We start from the raw sequence: 13,740 nt of genomic DNA, 5'->3' as shown, positions 1-13,740 counted from the left end.
GCTACAATATTAATGAGTATTTAGAAAATAGGATTTCAAGTATTGGATAAACCCATGCTTAGAGATTACTTCACGGATTTTATCATGAGTAATTCTAAGATGATAATATCTTCTATTCTTCAAACGAAGATACGTAAATTGTAATTTTCAAGTCGTTTGTGCATTGGTGTTGCGTAAACGCATCAGTAACATGATGTTATAAAATGTAGTATCATGTATGATTTGATAAGTAAAGGTTACAATTATGTAGTCAAAGTTTATTCTTTCTTTTATCCTTAATAGGAAAAACAATATATTTGGTCCCCTCGATGATTTGTTGTCGAAATCTAAAGTGATTGGCCAAGCTCAAATTAAATTGATGTGTTCAATTAGTAGTCTAAATTCAATCATCATAAATCAGGAAATCGAGAAATAGAATCTTAGACTATGAGATTGATTCTAATCCATGTCTTATGTCCATATGATATCTTGTAGAACGAAAGAATAGTTGATCACTTATCTTAGGGACGGCGATTTATTTGAATCATAGTTTGGTAATGACTCTGAAAAGAACACTTTGTTGTTTGGTTCAAGGTTATACTTGCAATTGTAGTTATAGATTTGTCCAAGTGGAAGAGTGTTGGATTAAGGTGCCTAAGCACATAACTAGACTCTAAACTGATATAAACTTGTAAATAGAAGTAAAGTCCTTTTTAGGTTGTCCTCATAACTAGACTTGGTTAGAATGATGTTTGTAGAAAGAAGATAATTTATTAGTTTATTACATGATTAATAAATTGTAATAAATAGTTTGTTAATATATTATATGAATAAAATATTAATTGCAAATAGATAGTTGATTTACTAATTTATTATGTGATTAATAAATTAATATGCGATTAGTTGTTAAATAATTGATTTTTTAATTTATATGATTAATAAATTAAGGTGAAATGAATTAGAATTGATTAATTATTAATCAGAATTAATCTGGAATTAATTCGTGATTAATTGGAATTAGCTAAAGGTCCAAGGGTTCAATTGTACTTGTTTTTACTTGAGCAATGAAGGAAATATCTAGAACCAATATAGGGATGGATGGTTTTTGCAATGATTCTAAGGTTTCAGGAAGCCTCGTGGTTGCATATAAGAAAAGGATTTGAACTGAGATTAAATTTATTATTTAATCAATTCAATTCTGGTTTTGTCTACAAGTTACCTAAACTATAAATAGGACAACTTCGTAGCCAAATTTCATGCATACTCCAAGAAGGATATGAACAAAGTTAAACCTCTCTCCCCTTTCCTCTCTTGTTTTCTAGTTCTAGGGTTTGGGTGGAGCCATTAGAGGCATCATCCTTTTGGTGCTAAGCTTTCCAAGACAAACAACTACAAGGGGTTAAAGTGAATTGTTTACTATAAAAAATCAAAGGTATGTAACCCTAACTTGATAATTTCGATTATATTAGGGTTTATCTAGTGTTGTTACTCATAGTGTGTTACCTTCAAAGTGTGAGACATAGATCTTTATAGCCTGCTTGTGTCTTCTTAATTGTTAAGTGATTTTCCGTATTGTACATGTCTTATAACCTATAAAACCCATCAAAACTTTCATCAGATATCTAAGACATTTTAATAAATACTTCGTATTAAAATCATGTTCATGAAAGTAACTATGCACTCACCTCTGAAGGACTTGTGGAAAAGTCAGATCCTTGACTGACGCTTTAGTTTTCCTTTTTTAAACTACCTAAACATGAATATTACTAAGCCTTATTATTCATTCGTATTTATAAAGTTTAATATGATCATGTTTTTCTTATATTTATCAATAATCACAAAAGAATATTGACTTATTGCTGATAAGGAACAACCAGGTAAGATCATATCATAGGTAGGATCATTTTGATGTATAGAGATACATTGTTTGGAAAATCCACTTTAAACACCTCAGAGATCTAGCCTAGACATCATTCACACTAGTAGATTGATAAGTATAATGATTAGTTTACTAATAAATCTCATTTATAAGTTCGTAATAAAAACTACGAACAAAAATATAAGTATACTTAAAGTACAATAAGCATAAATCAACTTACAGGTTGTTTAGCGAAAACTTGGAAAGTCGTGGGTAGAACTTCGACTCTAAAAAATTCTTTTCGCCAGGATCTCCGATGTCACATAACCTTGATAAAGTAATCGAGAAACCAAGAAGAATCGAACATGAAATGAAAGAATTTCTAGCGAGAATTTTGAGAAAAGTTGAGCAAGAATGAAAAAAAAAAATCAGACTTGTATTTATAGGCACCGCGCCTCAAGCGTAGGCGGTAAGTTTATATTGTATCTTTCGTGTACGAGCCCCGTTTTTAACGTTCTTTATATCTCTGACTTTGTATAAGTTTATATTGTATCTTTCGTGTACGAGCTCCGTTTTGACGTTCTTTATGTCTCTGATTTTGTATCGATGAGTAATACAAATTTCATTTAGACTCTGTCTACAAATTCTCGTCCTGTTTTAAATTACAAATCTGTAAAGATTACACTACAAAAGATGATGCATATCAAGCTTAGGGACCAAGTTTCATTCGTATCTTTCACACACGAGCTCTGTTTTCAACGTTCTTTATATCTTCGATTTCATATCGAATAATACTACAACTTTAATTTAGACTTTGTCGGTTAATTCTCATTCTATTTCAAATTTACAATTCTGTAAAAATTACACTGCGAAAGATGTTCCATATCAAGATTAGGTACCAAGTTTCCTGCGTATCTTTCGTATACAAACTTTGTTTTCGACGTTCTTTATATCGTCGTTTTCGTATCAAATAGTACTACAACTCATTTAAAATGTTTTAATTAACGAGCAACCGAACTCTATCTCACTTTTTATGACACATACATTATATCGTGTCGAACGCGAAACTTTGAAAATCGTAACATTCTCATACAAAGTCAGATTTAAGTGTTCTTTATATCCACGTGCTCGTACGGTTTCTACGACATCCTTTTCAGATTATTTAACCTAAATAATTTTTTATTTTTAATGTTATTTTATCGCTTAATGATAAATTTTATATTAAGTTTTTCTACCAATATTATAATTTATAATACTAATAATATTTGTTTGCATATCGTGTATACGATAAATATATATTAGTTCATAACGTGTCTAAAGAACAATTATCCTATTCAATGATTTTAATTGTTCGATAAAATGTATAATTATTACTCTCTATGTCCCATATTTATTGTCAACTATTAAGTTTTAAGGTATTTATCCTTCAACTTTGACCTTAAATATGTTTATTTGTGTCATAAAGCATTTGATGAAACTTAAAACAATGATGTTTAAAACACACTCCATTCATATATTTTGCATCAAATATTGTATATCAAAAACAAAAATATTAAAGTCAAAGTTGAAAAATAAAGACTTTAAAAGTCAAAAGCGAACGATAAATATGAGACATATGTAGTATTATTATATCTTAAACATCTAACCGGAATTTACGGACGTTACATTAGTTTTTCAACTTTTTTTTCGATATTTAAAGGTATATTGCATAACATAACAATGCACTTTACTATTTTATCAATAATTCAATATAGGCAATGCATTTTATTCTTGACCCATATTGGCAATGTATTTTTATTTCCTTACCCATAATAACAACATACTTATATTTTCTTTTACTAATATGTGTAACTCAACTCAACCACCTTAGATTTTTTTTACATCAACATACTTACAATTCTTTACTTTAATGTTCTTGCTTATTTTACACACATTAAAAACCTACATATAATTTTTACCCATTTTTTCCCATTATTAGCAGCATACATATATCTATATAACAATAAAAGCAAATAAACAACATTGTCCATATTGGTAGCAAAATATATGTTGCTTTATCGCCTTATTCGTAAAAAAATATAAAATACATTGTTGAAAATTTTAAATTTATGGATATATGGTTAGAAAACTATAGAAACGTTCTTAACCTAAAACTATTTTTCGTTTATTTATTTTGGTTTTTTACACTATCCTTACCTAGAATTTGTTGACTTGAATAGCAAACAAACTAAAATAAATTGTTATGCAAATTGGCATTTTTTTTTTTTCTATTTAAATGTGAATTTTCCTTCATATACAATTAACAAAATCCCAAAACATTTCACCCAAAAACGATATAATATTTAACGATATCATCAACAAATATGGCCTTTTACGATGTATTATGAACTCGAATTATCTCCCTTATAATATCTTCTCCAGCAATTATCCGTAAGTTTCTTACGAATGTTTCTCCTGATATCTTCTTTTTCTGCAAAATAAAATGTTAATTAATAATCATTAGATTTAATAATTCATTCATCGTAAGCGATGATATAAAGAAAGAAAGATTCAATCGAAAAACTTTACATAAAAATCATAATGAAGCTTTTTAACAAAAGCCATCTTTGAAGAACTCAGATACTTGGGGAAGTTCGTCATCAGAATTTTCATCATAGCATGCCACCTTTCCTTTCTTACTCCTAAAAAAATGCGATTATCAATCTTGGAACAAATTCTGTGTAACAAATTGGGTCAAAGAGATTAAGAATTTTCACCTATTAATGAATTTGCTTTGAAAGAGACGATGAAAAGGGGAAGAACGAAGGTGTTCATGTAAGGTTCCCAAATGATGTATATCTTGGGTGATGAAAGATTATCGACACCCGAATTGAATTCTGTCGATGTCGGTTGATCGATTTGTGAACCAAAAGGAATTGGTTCGAGTTTCCCTAAAATCAAGCGACATAGTAAGACATGCATCACGCCATCTGAATCAGCTATTATCGATTTTTGACTGGAAGAAGAAGAAGAAGAAAAGTTGATATGAACACCAAGAACAGATTTAAACAAAATCGCATTCGAATTGAAGCATATAATGAACTTAATTGTAACAAATTGATAAAAAGAATGGAGATATGAATGAATCGAGAGGAACTGTTACTAACCTCGCATTTGAATTGTTCACCGGAGAGAAGTAAACACCGCGGCCATAAGATGACGAAGTGTTTTCCAATCGACGAAAACCATAACACAAAATGTCACGAATGTCTTCACGAAAACCGCCGTACCAACCAAACCTGATGTTAGGATCTCCGCCGTTTCTATTGGCAACCGCCGTCGCAAAACGCCTAAACGCCTCCGCGCGAGCCTCATCCATCACACTCCATTTATAATTCTTCCGGTGAATCGCAACGACGTCAACATGGTTCTCGAAACTCCTCATCCCAGTGATAAAACTCCTAGAGACATTCACGTATTCACTGGTTCCTTTCTCAACTCTATGCAACATCAACTGGTTGTTGTTTCTGAAAATTCCAGATTGCCAGTAGCTGGGAACAGCTACTTTGGTATTTGATTCGGAATCGGAATTCGGCTTAGTGATTTCATCGTCTTCGATTGTAATATATTCTTGATCTTGATTATGAACAGGTTGATCCATGCGTGGTGATTGATATAAGTTGTGAAGAAATTACAAATGCACAATTCTCAAAAATGGAATCGAAGTCGAAATTTTGATTGGAGTGGTGTGGAATCGGGGGAGATGAAGAGGTTAAATAAACAGAGCAAGAAACAAATAAAGTTTAATATTGACTATTGACTATTGACTAATGATACTAACTTTAATAAATAATTTGTTTTACTTTTTAATCCTTTATTTAAGTTAAAACATTATCTTTAGAGAGGACGTGTTTTATTTTTTTAAATAAATTAGAACTGAAACACATAACGGTTATCATTTCTTTGTTTATGTAGTTATATTTGAGGAAATCTAAAAGTCTTCCATGGAAAACTATTTAAAACATTTTGTAGGGTAAAATTTCAACTTTGGACAAAGTTTAGTTAATTGTTTACTAGGTGTGAAGTTTGTGTATTTTAATTTTTACATATTTTTTAAAGTAATAATGTTACATAAATTCAAAAAATATAATAAATAAAGTAAGTAATTTAATATATAATTTAAAAATATTTAAAATGTTGTAAGACATTTATTATGAATTTAATAAAATCATCTGATATATATATATATATATATATATATATATATATATATATATATATATATATATATATATATATATATATATATATATATATATATAAAATGTGGATTTTAAATTTAAGAAAATGCAAATTTATAAGAAAATAACAAGTAGACAAAAAATAATTCAAAAACTCTTAGAAAATGATATGTATCAAATTCAATGAAAACATGACATTTGGTAAATTGATTTTCATTTATTAAGTTATATTTTATTTATTTTATTTTTAATCAAGGTTTCTTAAGGCCATGAGTTATGGTTTTGAGATTTTATGCGTTAAAGGCTGCCACATCATCATCAACCCTTTTTCACCATTCATTCACTATAGGGTGGAAATGGTGTTCACTAGTGAACAGGTAATGAACAATCAATGAGAATACATTCAATTTGGAGGTAACCAATCGAAATTCCTGTAATCATCCGTGAAGCTAGTTACTCCACACCACAACTACACCCATTGGGAGCAGTTTTCACGCGTGAACATCCCCTCCACATAGATTACACATAGATTTTATGCGTATAAACACCCTTCATACCCCATGGCCTAAAATACATTGCACACAATTTAACTCGAATTATTGTTTATTTTGGAATGACAGACCTATTTGGTTGAAACTTGTGAGATTCAAATCTAAAATGACTATTTTTGAAATGATAATGTCACAACTGGAAATTTTGTGTCATGTAATCTATAAATTCAAGCTAATGTGAATCAAAAACTTCAATCAAATACATTATACAAGTACTACAAGTAGTCATCAAACAATTGGAAAACCCTAAAAGTTCTTGTTAAGTCTATTTGGACTAGAACTTCCTTATTGGATCCAAATGGACCAATAAGCTTCCAATTGGACTATCATGGGCTTAGAACCCTAATTGGGCTCTAATTGGACCCACATCTATTTATTTCAACATTTTGGGCCACATTGGGCCTAGAATGAAATAAATACAAAATTTTGAACCATGATTAACCTAAACTAGCCCAACAAAGTGTAAAAATCATACTATATTTCTTTTGGGACTAAAAACCATCCAACTTAACATCTACATGGGTTTAGGGCATTAAAGCCCAATTTTTCTCCTTCCATTCCAAAAATCTCGGCCCAAGGCCCAAAACAAGCCCAAGAGAAGAGAGTTGACCTTAGTATGCCACCTCATTATTATCCATTGGGTATCCATGCAAGTTAGTCCATATTTCCATGCAACATCACTTCAAAATCACCTCCACTCCTCTCTCTTCTCACTCTCGGCCGAACACACACACACACATACACAAAAATCTCTCAAACTCCCTCAAGAACACTCAAGAACATATCCTCCCTCTTCACTCAAAAATCTCGAGATTTAGGAAGCATTCAAGGAAGTTCTTCCACAAAAATCATCACCTAAGGTAAGTTTTTGCTTGGATCTATGACTTGTATTCCATATTTATCAAAAATCTCTTCCTAATCCATGCAAAAATCATGATCTTGCACTCTAGAAAATCCCATAAACTCGAAAATTTCATCAAGGAGTGCAAAGGCCAAAAATCACTTCATTTCTTCCATTCTTTCTGCAAAAACCGAATCAACACCCAAGGTGAGTTTCATATCCCCTTATTTTCGGTTTTTATGAGTTTTTGTGGGGGAGGATACAAGAAAAAGTGTAGATCCATCATTATGTGTATGTTGTGGTTGATTTCTATGCTTATGTGTATGTTTTGTATGATTTTGATGATAGATTTAGTATGAAATGCTAAAAACCGAGACTTATATCTTATTATGGCATAAAATATACTACTTCATTGCAAAGTATACTAAGAAAATGGCTAAATAGTTTGACAACACTTAACTTGGGCTAAAAACTCTTTTTTTTTTTTTGACATAAAATGTTGAAAATACAAAGTTAAAGGGGCTAAAGTGAAATATTTCGAAATCTGATGGGTAAGATGAGTCAAAACAGTTTACACAATGTATTTTCTGAAAATATACTATTTAGAGGGTTAAAAACACAAACTCCAAGCTTATTGGGCTAAATATGACATTTTCGGCCCAATAAGGCCCAATATGCGAAATTTTCTAAATTGGAGGGCCAAAACTGCATTTTTCTGTAAAACAGTGGACTATAAGTGTTCCATATGCTTTTCAAAGGTTTAAAATGCTTTCCAAATTTAAAAGGGACCAAAGTTGTAAAAATTTTTCCAAATTGGGTCAAAAATGTAAAAGTTGCGAAAAAGAAGGGCTATAACCGAGAAAACTGAAGTTTCAAGGGCTTAAACTGTTTTCTATGATAAATATGCTGGAAAATACTTATTTCAATAATTTTTGGTATAAAAATGTCAAGAAAATTGATTTAAGGACCAAACCGGAAAGTTTTTAAATAAAGGGGTAAAAAGAGTAAATTCTACAATTAAGGAGGGGCTGAAAACAGAAAATCTTCAAGGTTAGTTAATACATGAAATTTGACCAATTGATGGTACCACGCTCGTCGACGAAATACAATATACTACAATACCAAAAGTCGTTGTTAAACGAATTGGTTCGGTCTCGAACCAATAAAAATCCAAAACCACTAACACGACGACGTTACAACATTTCGATTCATAACAAATAACGATGTAGAATTCACTATACATACGAGTGTGCGCAGACGTCTATGCACCATCTTTAGGCCCCAAAAGTGTAAAATCTTGTTCGTTGAGCCTAGCTAGCCCAATGACCTGATCTTAAGGCCCGAAGATCTCTCTCTCTCTCTTACGAAGTGTTGGGTTTTACCGATCCGACATAACGTAACAGGACTTTCAATGGCAAACGTGCTGCTGGTCCCCAAGGGTCCTTCAGTGCTGCTAGTAAAGTCGGTAACTCACGATTGCGGGTTGGGCTTCGGGCCCTTCGCAATTGCATTTGTCCTGAACGACGCGGGGAAATACCGAGGGTTTCGCACCTTCTCTCCTTCCCTCCGGTCGTGGGATTACACAAGTCCGGGAGGATCGAGTTGTGTGAAGAATTACGAGTGGCACCTAAGGGGATCGCTTGTAAGGTTGTCGATTGGACGTTTTCATTAACGTACGTCACAACACTTCACCACCCATTGTATTCTCAATGCCTCCGGAACTCAACGATTTCCCTAACGAAACGAAACAACAATATACAAACTAAGTAATACAAAGTGATAGGAAAACGTCGGGTTTTCCTAGGGTTTTCAACAATTACAACTTACGAATTGCCGGTCGAATTTTTCATAACTCTTACGCTTACTTCTATAGAATTCAAACATGCATACTCATGGATCAACACATATTTTTTTCACTATTCCATTATTAGAAAATATCGGATTTTCTGATGGGTTTCAAACATTACATTGGATTTCAAACTCTACTTATGAACTCACCAACATTTCGTATGTTGACGTTTTTCAAAATACTTGTATTCTCAGGTAACAGATAAGGTGATGGATGATTTATACTCTATGTTGTTTGCTGTGGTTTAAGTGATGTTGAACAGTTACTTTGAGAATGTAACCTTTGAACAATGTAACGAATGTAAACACTATTGGTTGTACTATTCCAAATGTTGGTGATGTTTTATGTTATGTTTCATGTATATGCATTGTAATGGTATTCAATGAGTCACGAAAGCCCTCGGACGTTTCCGCCGTCTGGTTCGGGGGTGTGACAGATAATTATTAGCATAACTATATAAGTCAAATATCGGAACTGTATTAGGTTGAATGGTATTGCAAGCACAGAAGGTGTGTGATGCCTACATGGTATGTCTTATAACGTACATATTTCAAACCCTATAGACGTGATGTGGTGATTCGTTGCCAAAGCCATATTCCATTCAATTTTTGATAACTTTTTCTTTTTAAATTCTATTGAAAAATAACTATTTTTTACTAACCAATGTTGTAGAACTCGTTACTCGGTACCTGTTCGGCCGATTAACGAGTAGGGAGTATTCGGATTTGGTAATTCAAGTAGAAATATTTATAGGGAAATTATATATCAAAATCATAAATTAAAACCATAAGTTGATTGAAATATATAACAAAATTAGATAAATGTGAATACATAAAAACTGAAAAACACATAATGGTCTCACTTCGTAAATAATTACTGAAAATTTAAGATATATACGTAGTAATAATCACATGTGTATGTGTTAAATAATAAATCATTAAGTATATTATACATATTAATCACCGAGTTTTCAACATTGGTCAGTTCAGTAAAGGGCCGATTGGGTACTACTCGAGATTCTGTAACTCGTCTCGGTAAGGGGACAAGTAGCGAATACTCAGAGGAATAATCGACAAACTCGACGAGTTTTACAACACTTCTAACTAGTATATGTATAAATATATAATTTCCTCAAACAACACATTGAACTACAAAAAAGAGAAGATTACTTTGAGACGTGAGCATCACATGTTAACTTATCACTGATATGCAAATTCGAAAGTGTCATCCGATAATGTTCAAATTGAAGACCTCGAGACTATGTTAGCGGTGCAAAAGATGATCCGGGAAAAATACAAATATATATATATATATATATATATATATATATATATATATATATATATATATATATATATATATATATATATATATATATAGGTTTAGATTCATTTAAGACCATTCTAATTTTGTGAGACCGTGAGACCAAATCTAAAAATAATTTTAAAATGCAAAATAAATGGAAAATCCAAAAATTCTTTTTTTAAATATTATTTTTGGAACTTGAATTAACTAAAAAAAAATTCTGTTTTTTTTTTTTTAAATTACGTGAAATATTCTAATAGAATATTACACTGTACATATTCTAAAAAATAATTTTAAAATGCAAAATAAATGGAAAAATATAAAAATTCTTTTTTTAAATGTTATTTTCGGAACTTAAATTAACTAAAAAATAAAAAATAATAATAACAAAAAATCTCGTTTTTTTTTTTTTAAAAATACGTGAAATATTTTAATAGAATATTACACTGTACATATTCTAAAAAATAATTTTAAAATGCAAAATAACTAGAAAAATCCAAAAAAACAAATTTTAAATATTATTTTCGGAACTTGAATTAATTAAAAAAGATAAAAATAAAATAAAATAAATAAAAAATGCGTCTCAAGATCTTACAAAATTGGACCGTCTCACATGAACCTAATCATATATATATATATATATATATATATATATATATATATATATATATATATATATATATATATATATATATATATATATATATATATATATATATATATATATATAATTCACTTTACGCAATATTTTTTATTTTTATTGATGTATTGTCTTTTGTTTTTATTTATTTGATGTCACTTATCTTTTTAAACGAACAAAATGTTTCATTTTAATTAAATATAACCGTAATATAAGGATGTTGAAATCACTTTTAGGTGGGTGAGTTATGATAACTTTGATTTTTAGTATTTATTTTAGTATGTATTTGATTTTCGTTTTAATATTTTTGTTGCATTAAGTCGTTCGAATTATTGTTTTGAATATTTTTACCCATCTAAGTTAATTTTGTGTGGTTTTGTACGAGTCGTTTGGTACTTTAAAACATCTATAGTAGTCACATGGAAAACCTTACAACAACCGCTGAAATCATGTAGAAAACTCCGTAGCTAGAATAAACACAAAGTTATATAAAGAGATATTTGGATTTTTGACAACATTTCACGACTTTCTTCAAACGATCAAATGGAGAGGCAAGCATTGTCCGTGAGCTGAAATTTTGAGGGTATGTTCTCAACTCATTGATTTGGCCAAAAATAAGTGGATTCGGATGATCGTTTAGTCTGGTTTTTGGTCTCGTGAACACTTGATGTCAAACATGATGTAATGGTAGCCTAATCTGCAACCCATTTCTTATTTTCGGGTAGGCTAATTTGAAGCCCATTATATTAATTTGTTTAAGCCCACAAATGAATAATCTTTGCAGCCTAAAAAAAAATTAAAAAAACAACTCAATATATAAAGTAAATGTCCATTTTTTTGTGTTAGTATATAGTAAGAAAAGATGCAACATATAATGATTCGTATATAAAGTTTTTTTTCCATACTCAGCAATTTATGTTTTATAGAATTGTACAATAAATGATTTTAAATCACAAATTGTTGTATATGAATCGCCTTCCACAAAAACAAAATCTATAACATTTAGAAGCATCACAAGAGAAAGAGAAAGGGAGGGGGAGGGGGCTTTTGGTGTCTCTTCTTTCTTTTTGTCTTCCTTACTTTTGGAACAAATTAATATTATCGGATAATTCATTTCTTTTATGTTAGATTAGGTTAAATTTTGTATCAATACTTTGTTTATGAGTGGATTTTTGGAGCAACAATAAATGACAATTTCAAAAGGTTTTTATCATTTTTGTTTTGCAATCGGTATTGGTATAACTTTATATCATTTTTATTTTTTTTATTATTATAATTAGTTAGTTTTATTTTCATTATCGGATGAATCAATGAATCAATGGAACAATTTGTTGATTATGAGTAATTTTGTATAGGTTTTGATTGTATTTTATGATTACATTTTCTGCTTGAACATTTATATCATTCTTGTGTTCGATCATGAGTTTGATGTATGAATGATATTTAATTGGTTAAGTTTTGATTAAGTAACATATTTTACAACTAATTAGAAAAAAAATGGTTTTTACATATGTTTTCATTTCATTTTAAACCATATTGATAGTGTCTCATTAGGGATCATATGATGCAATTTTTTCGTATATGGAGGAGGAAAAAACTATTTTTCGTAATTCTTGTTGTACATTGGGGCCAAATATATACGTGTCTTAATTATTATTCATGGTCTGTGATTGTTAGGTTCCTAACTTCCATCGGAATCAACATTGTCATTCGAACCATATACCTAGGAGTAGGTTGTTTTAAGTATATTTATCTTTAACGAGTCAAATGAACCGAGTGGGTTAAAAGTCGAACGAACTATACTTATATGATTTTATGAAAAAAAAAAAGTTATTTTTACAACCTAAAAATATACTTATGTGATTTTATGAAAAAAAATGTTATCCTTACAACAAGCTAAAAAATATATTACCTGGTTGAAAAGCTATATGTGATATGGTTTTGCAACACTTTCTAATATAGTGGAATCATATATGAGGCCGTAATATATATATACGACACCCCAAAATTTATATCTAATGACACTATTACTTAACCAGGATTGGTTTTAAAAATAAATTAGGTGTAAAACACGTGTATTACACGGATTGATTAAAGAAAATAAAATATTAAAATATAAATAATAAGTATTTTTTAAATAAAATTTTGAAATAAAGAATGAAGAAACATATTAATTGCAATTTATTATAATATTTGTTACATTTAATACTTTACATATATAAGTATAAGATTATATGTCATTTTAATTTTAAAATTTAGAAGAAAAAAAAAAACTATAAATTGACATTTGAATACTATTTATTTAAAAATATCACAAAATGACAAGTGTTAAAACTAATTAGAAACTTACATGTGTCAAAAAAACATTTATATGTCGTTTTCTAAAAAAAAAAAAAAAAAAGTGTCATTTATCTGGCTTCGTTTGATAATATGTTTATATAACCCAATTTTATCTTACTGGCAACATCGGTATAACAATAAGGTGGAAGTAGGGATG

The 13,740-nt window shown here is 29.8% G+C and overlaps 1 protein-coding gene across 1 annotated transcript; it reads right to left on the bottom strand.

Moving 5' to 3' along the window:
* Positions 1-4,129: 4,129 nt before the first annotated feature.
* LOC145012398 (putative inactive poly [ADP-ribose] polymerase SRO3) lies at positions 4,130-5,559 on the bottom strand. The gene is made up of 4 exons (XM_078971197.1): positions 4,984-5,559; positions 4,594-4,832; positions 4,406-4,518; positions 4,130-4,307 (listed from the first exon to the last, which is right to left on the bottom strand). Exons 1-4 carry the CDS (start codon positions 5,475-5,477, stop codon positions 4,209-4,211), a joined length of 945 nt encoding a protein of 314 aa, XP_078827323.1. The 5' UTR covers positions 5,478-5,559; the 3' UTR covers positions 4,130-4,208.
* Positions 5,560-13,740: the final 8,181 nt, after the last annotated feature.

This window comes from Lactuca saligna, chromosome 8 (assembly GCF_052625555.1).
Source record: "Lactuca saligna cultivar CGN05327 chromosome 8, ASM5262555v1, whole genome shotgun sequence".
Taxonomy (NCBI): domain Eukaryota; kingdom Viridiplantae; phylum Streptophyta; class Magnoliopsida; order Asterales; family Asteraceae; genus Lactuca; species Lactuca saligna.
This window is presented reverse-complemented; position numbering and strand designations above follow the sequence as displayed.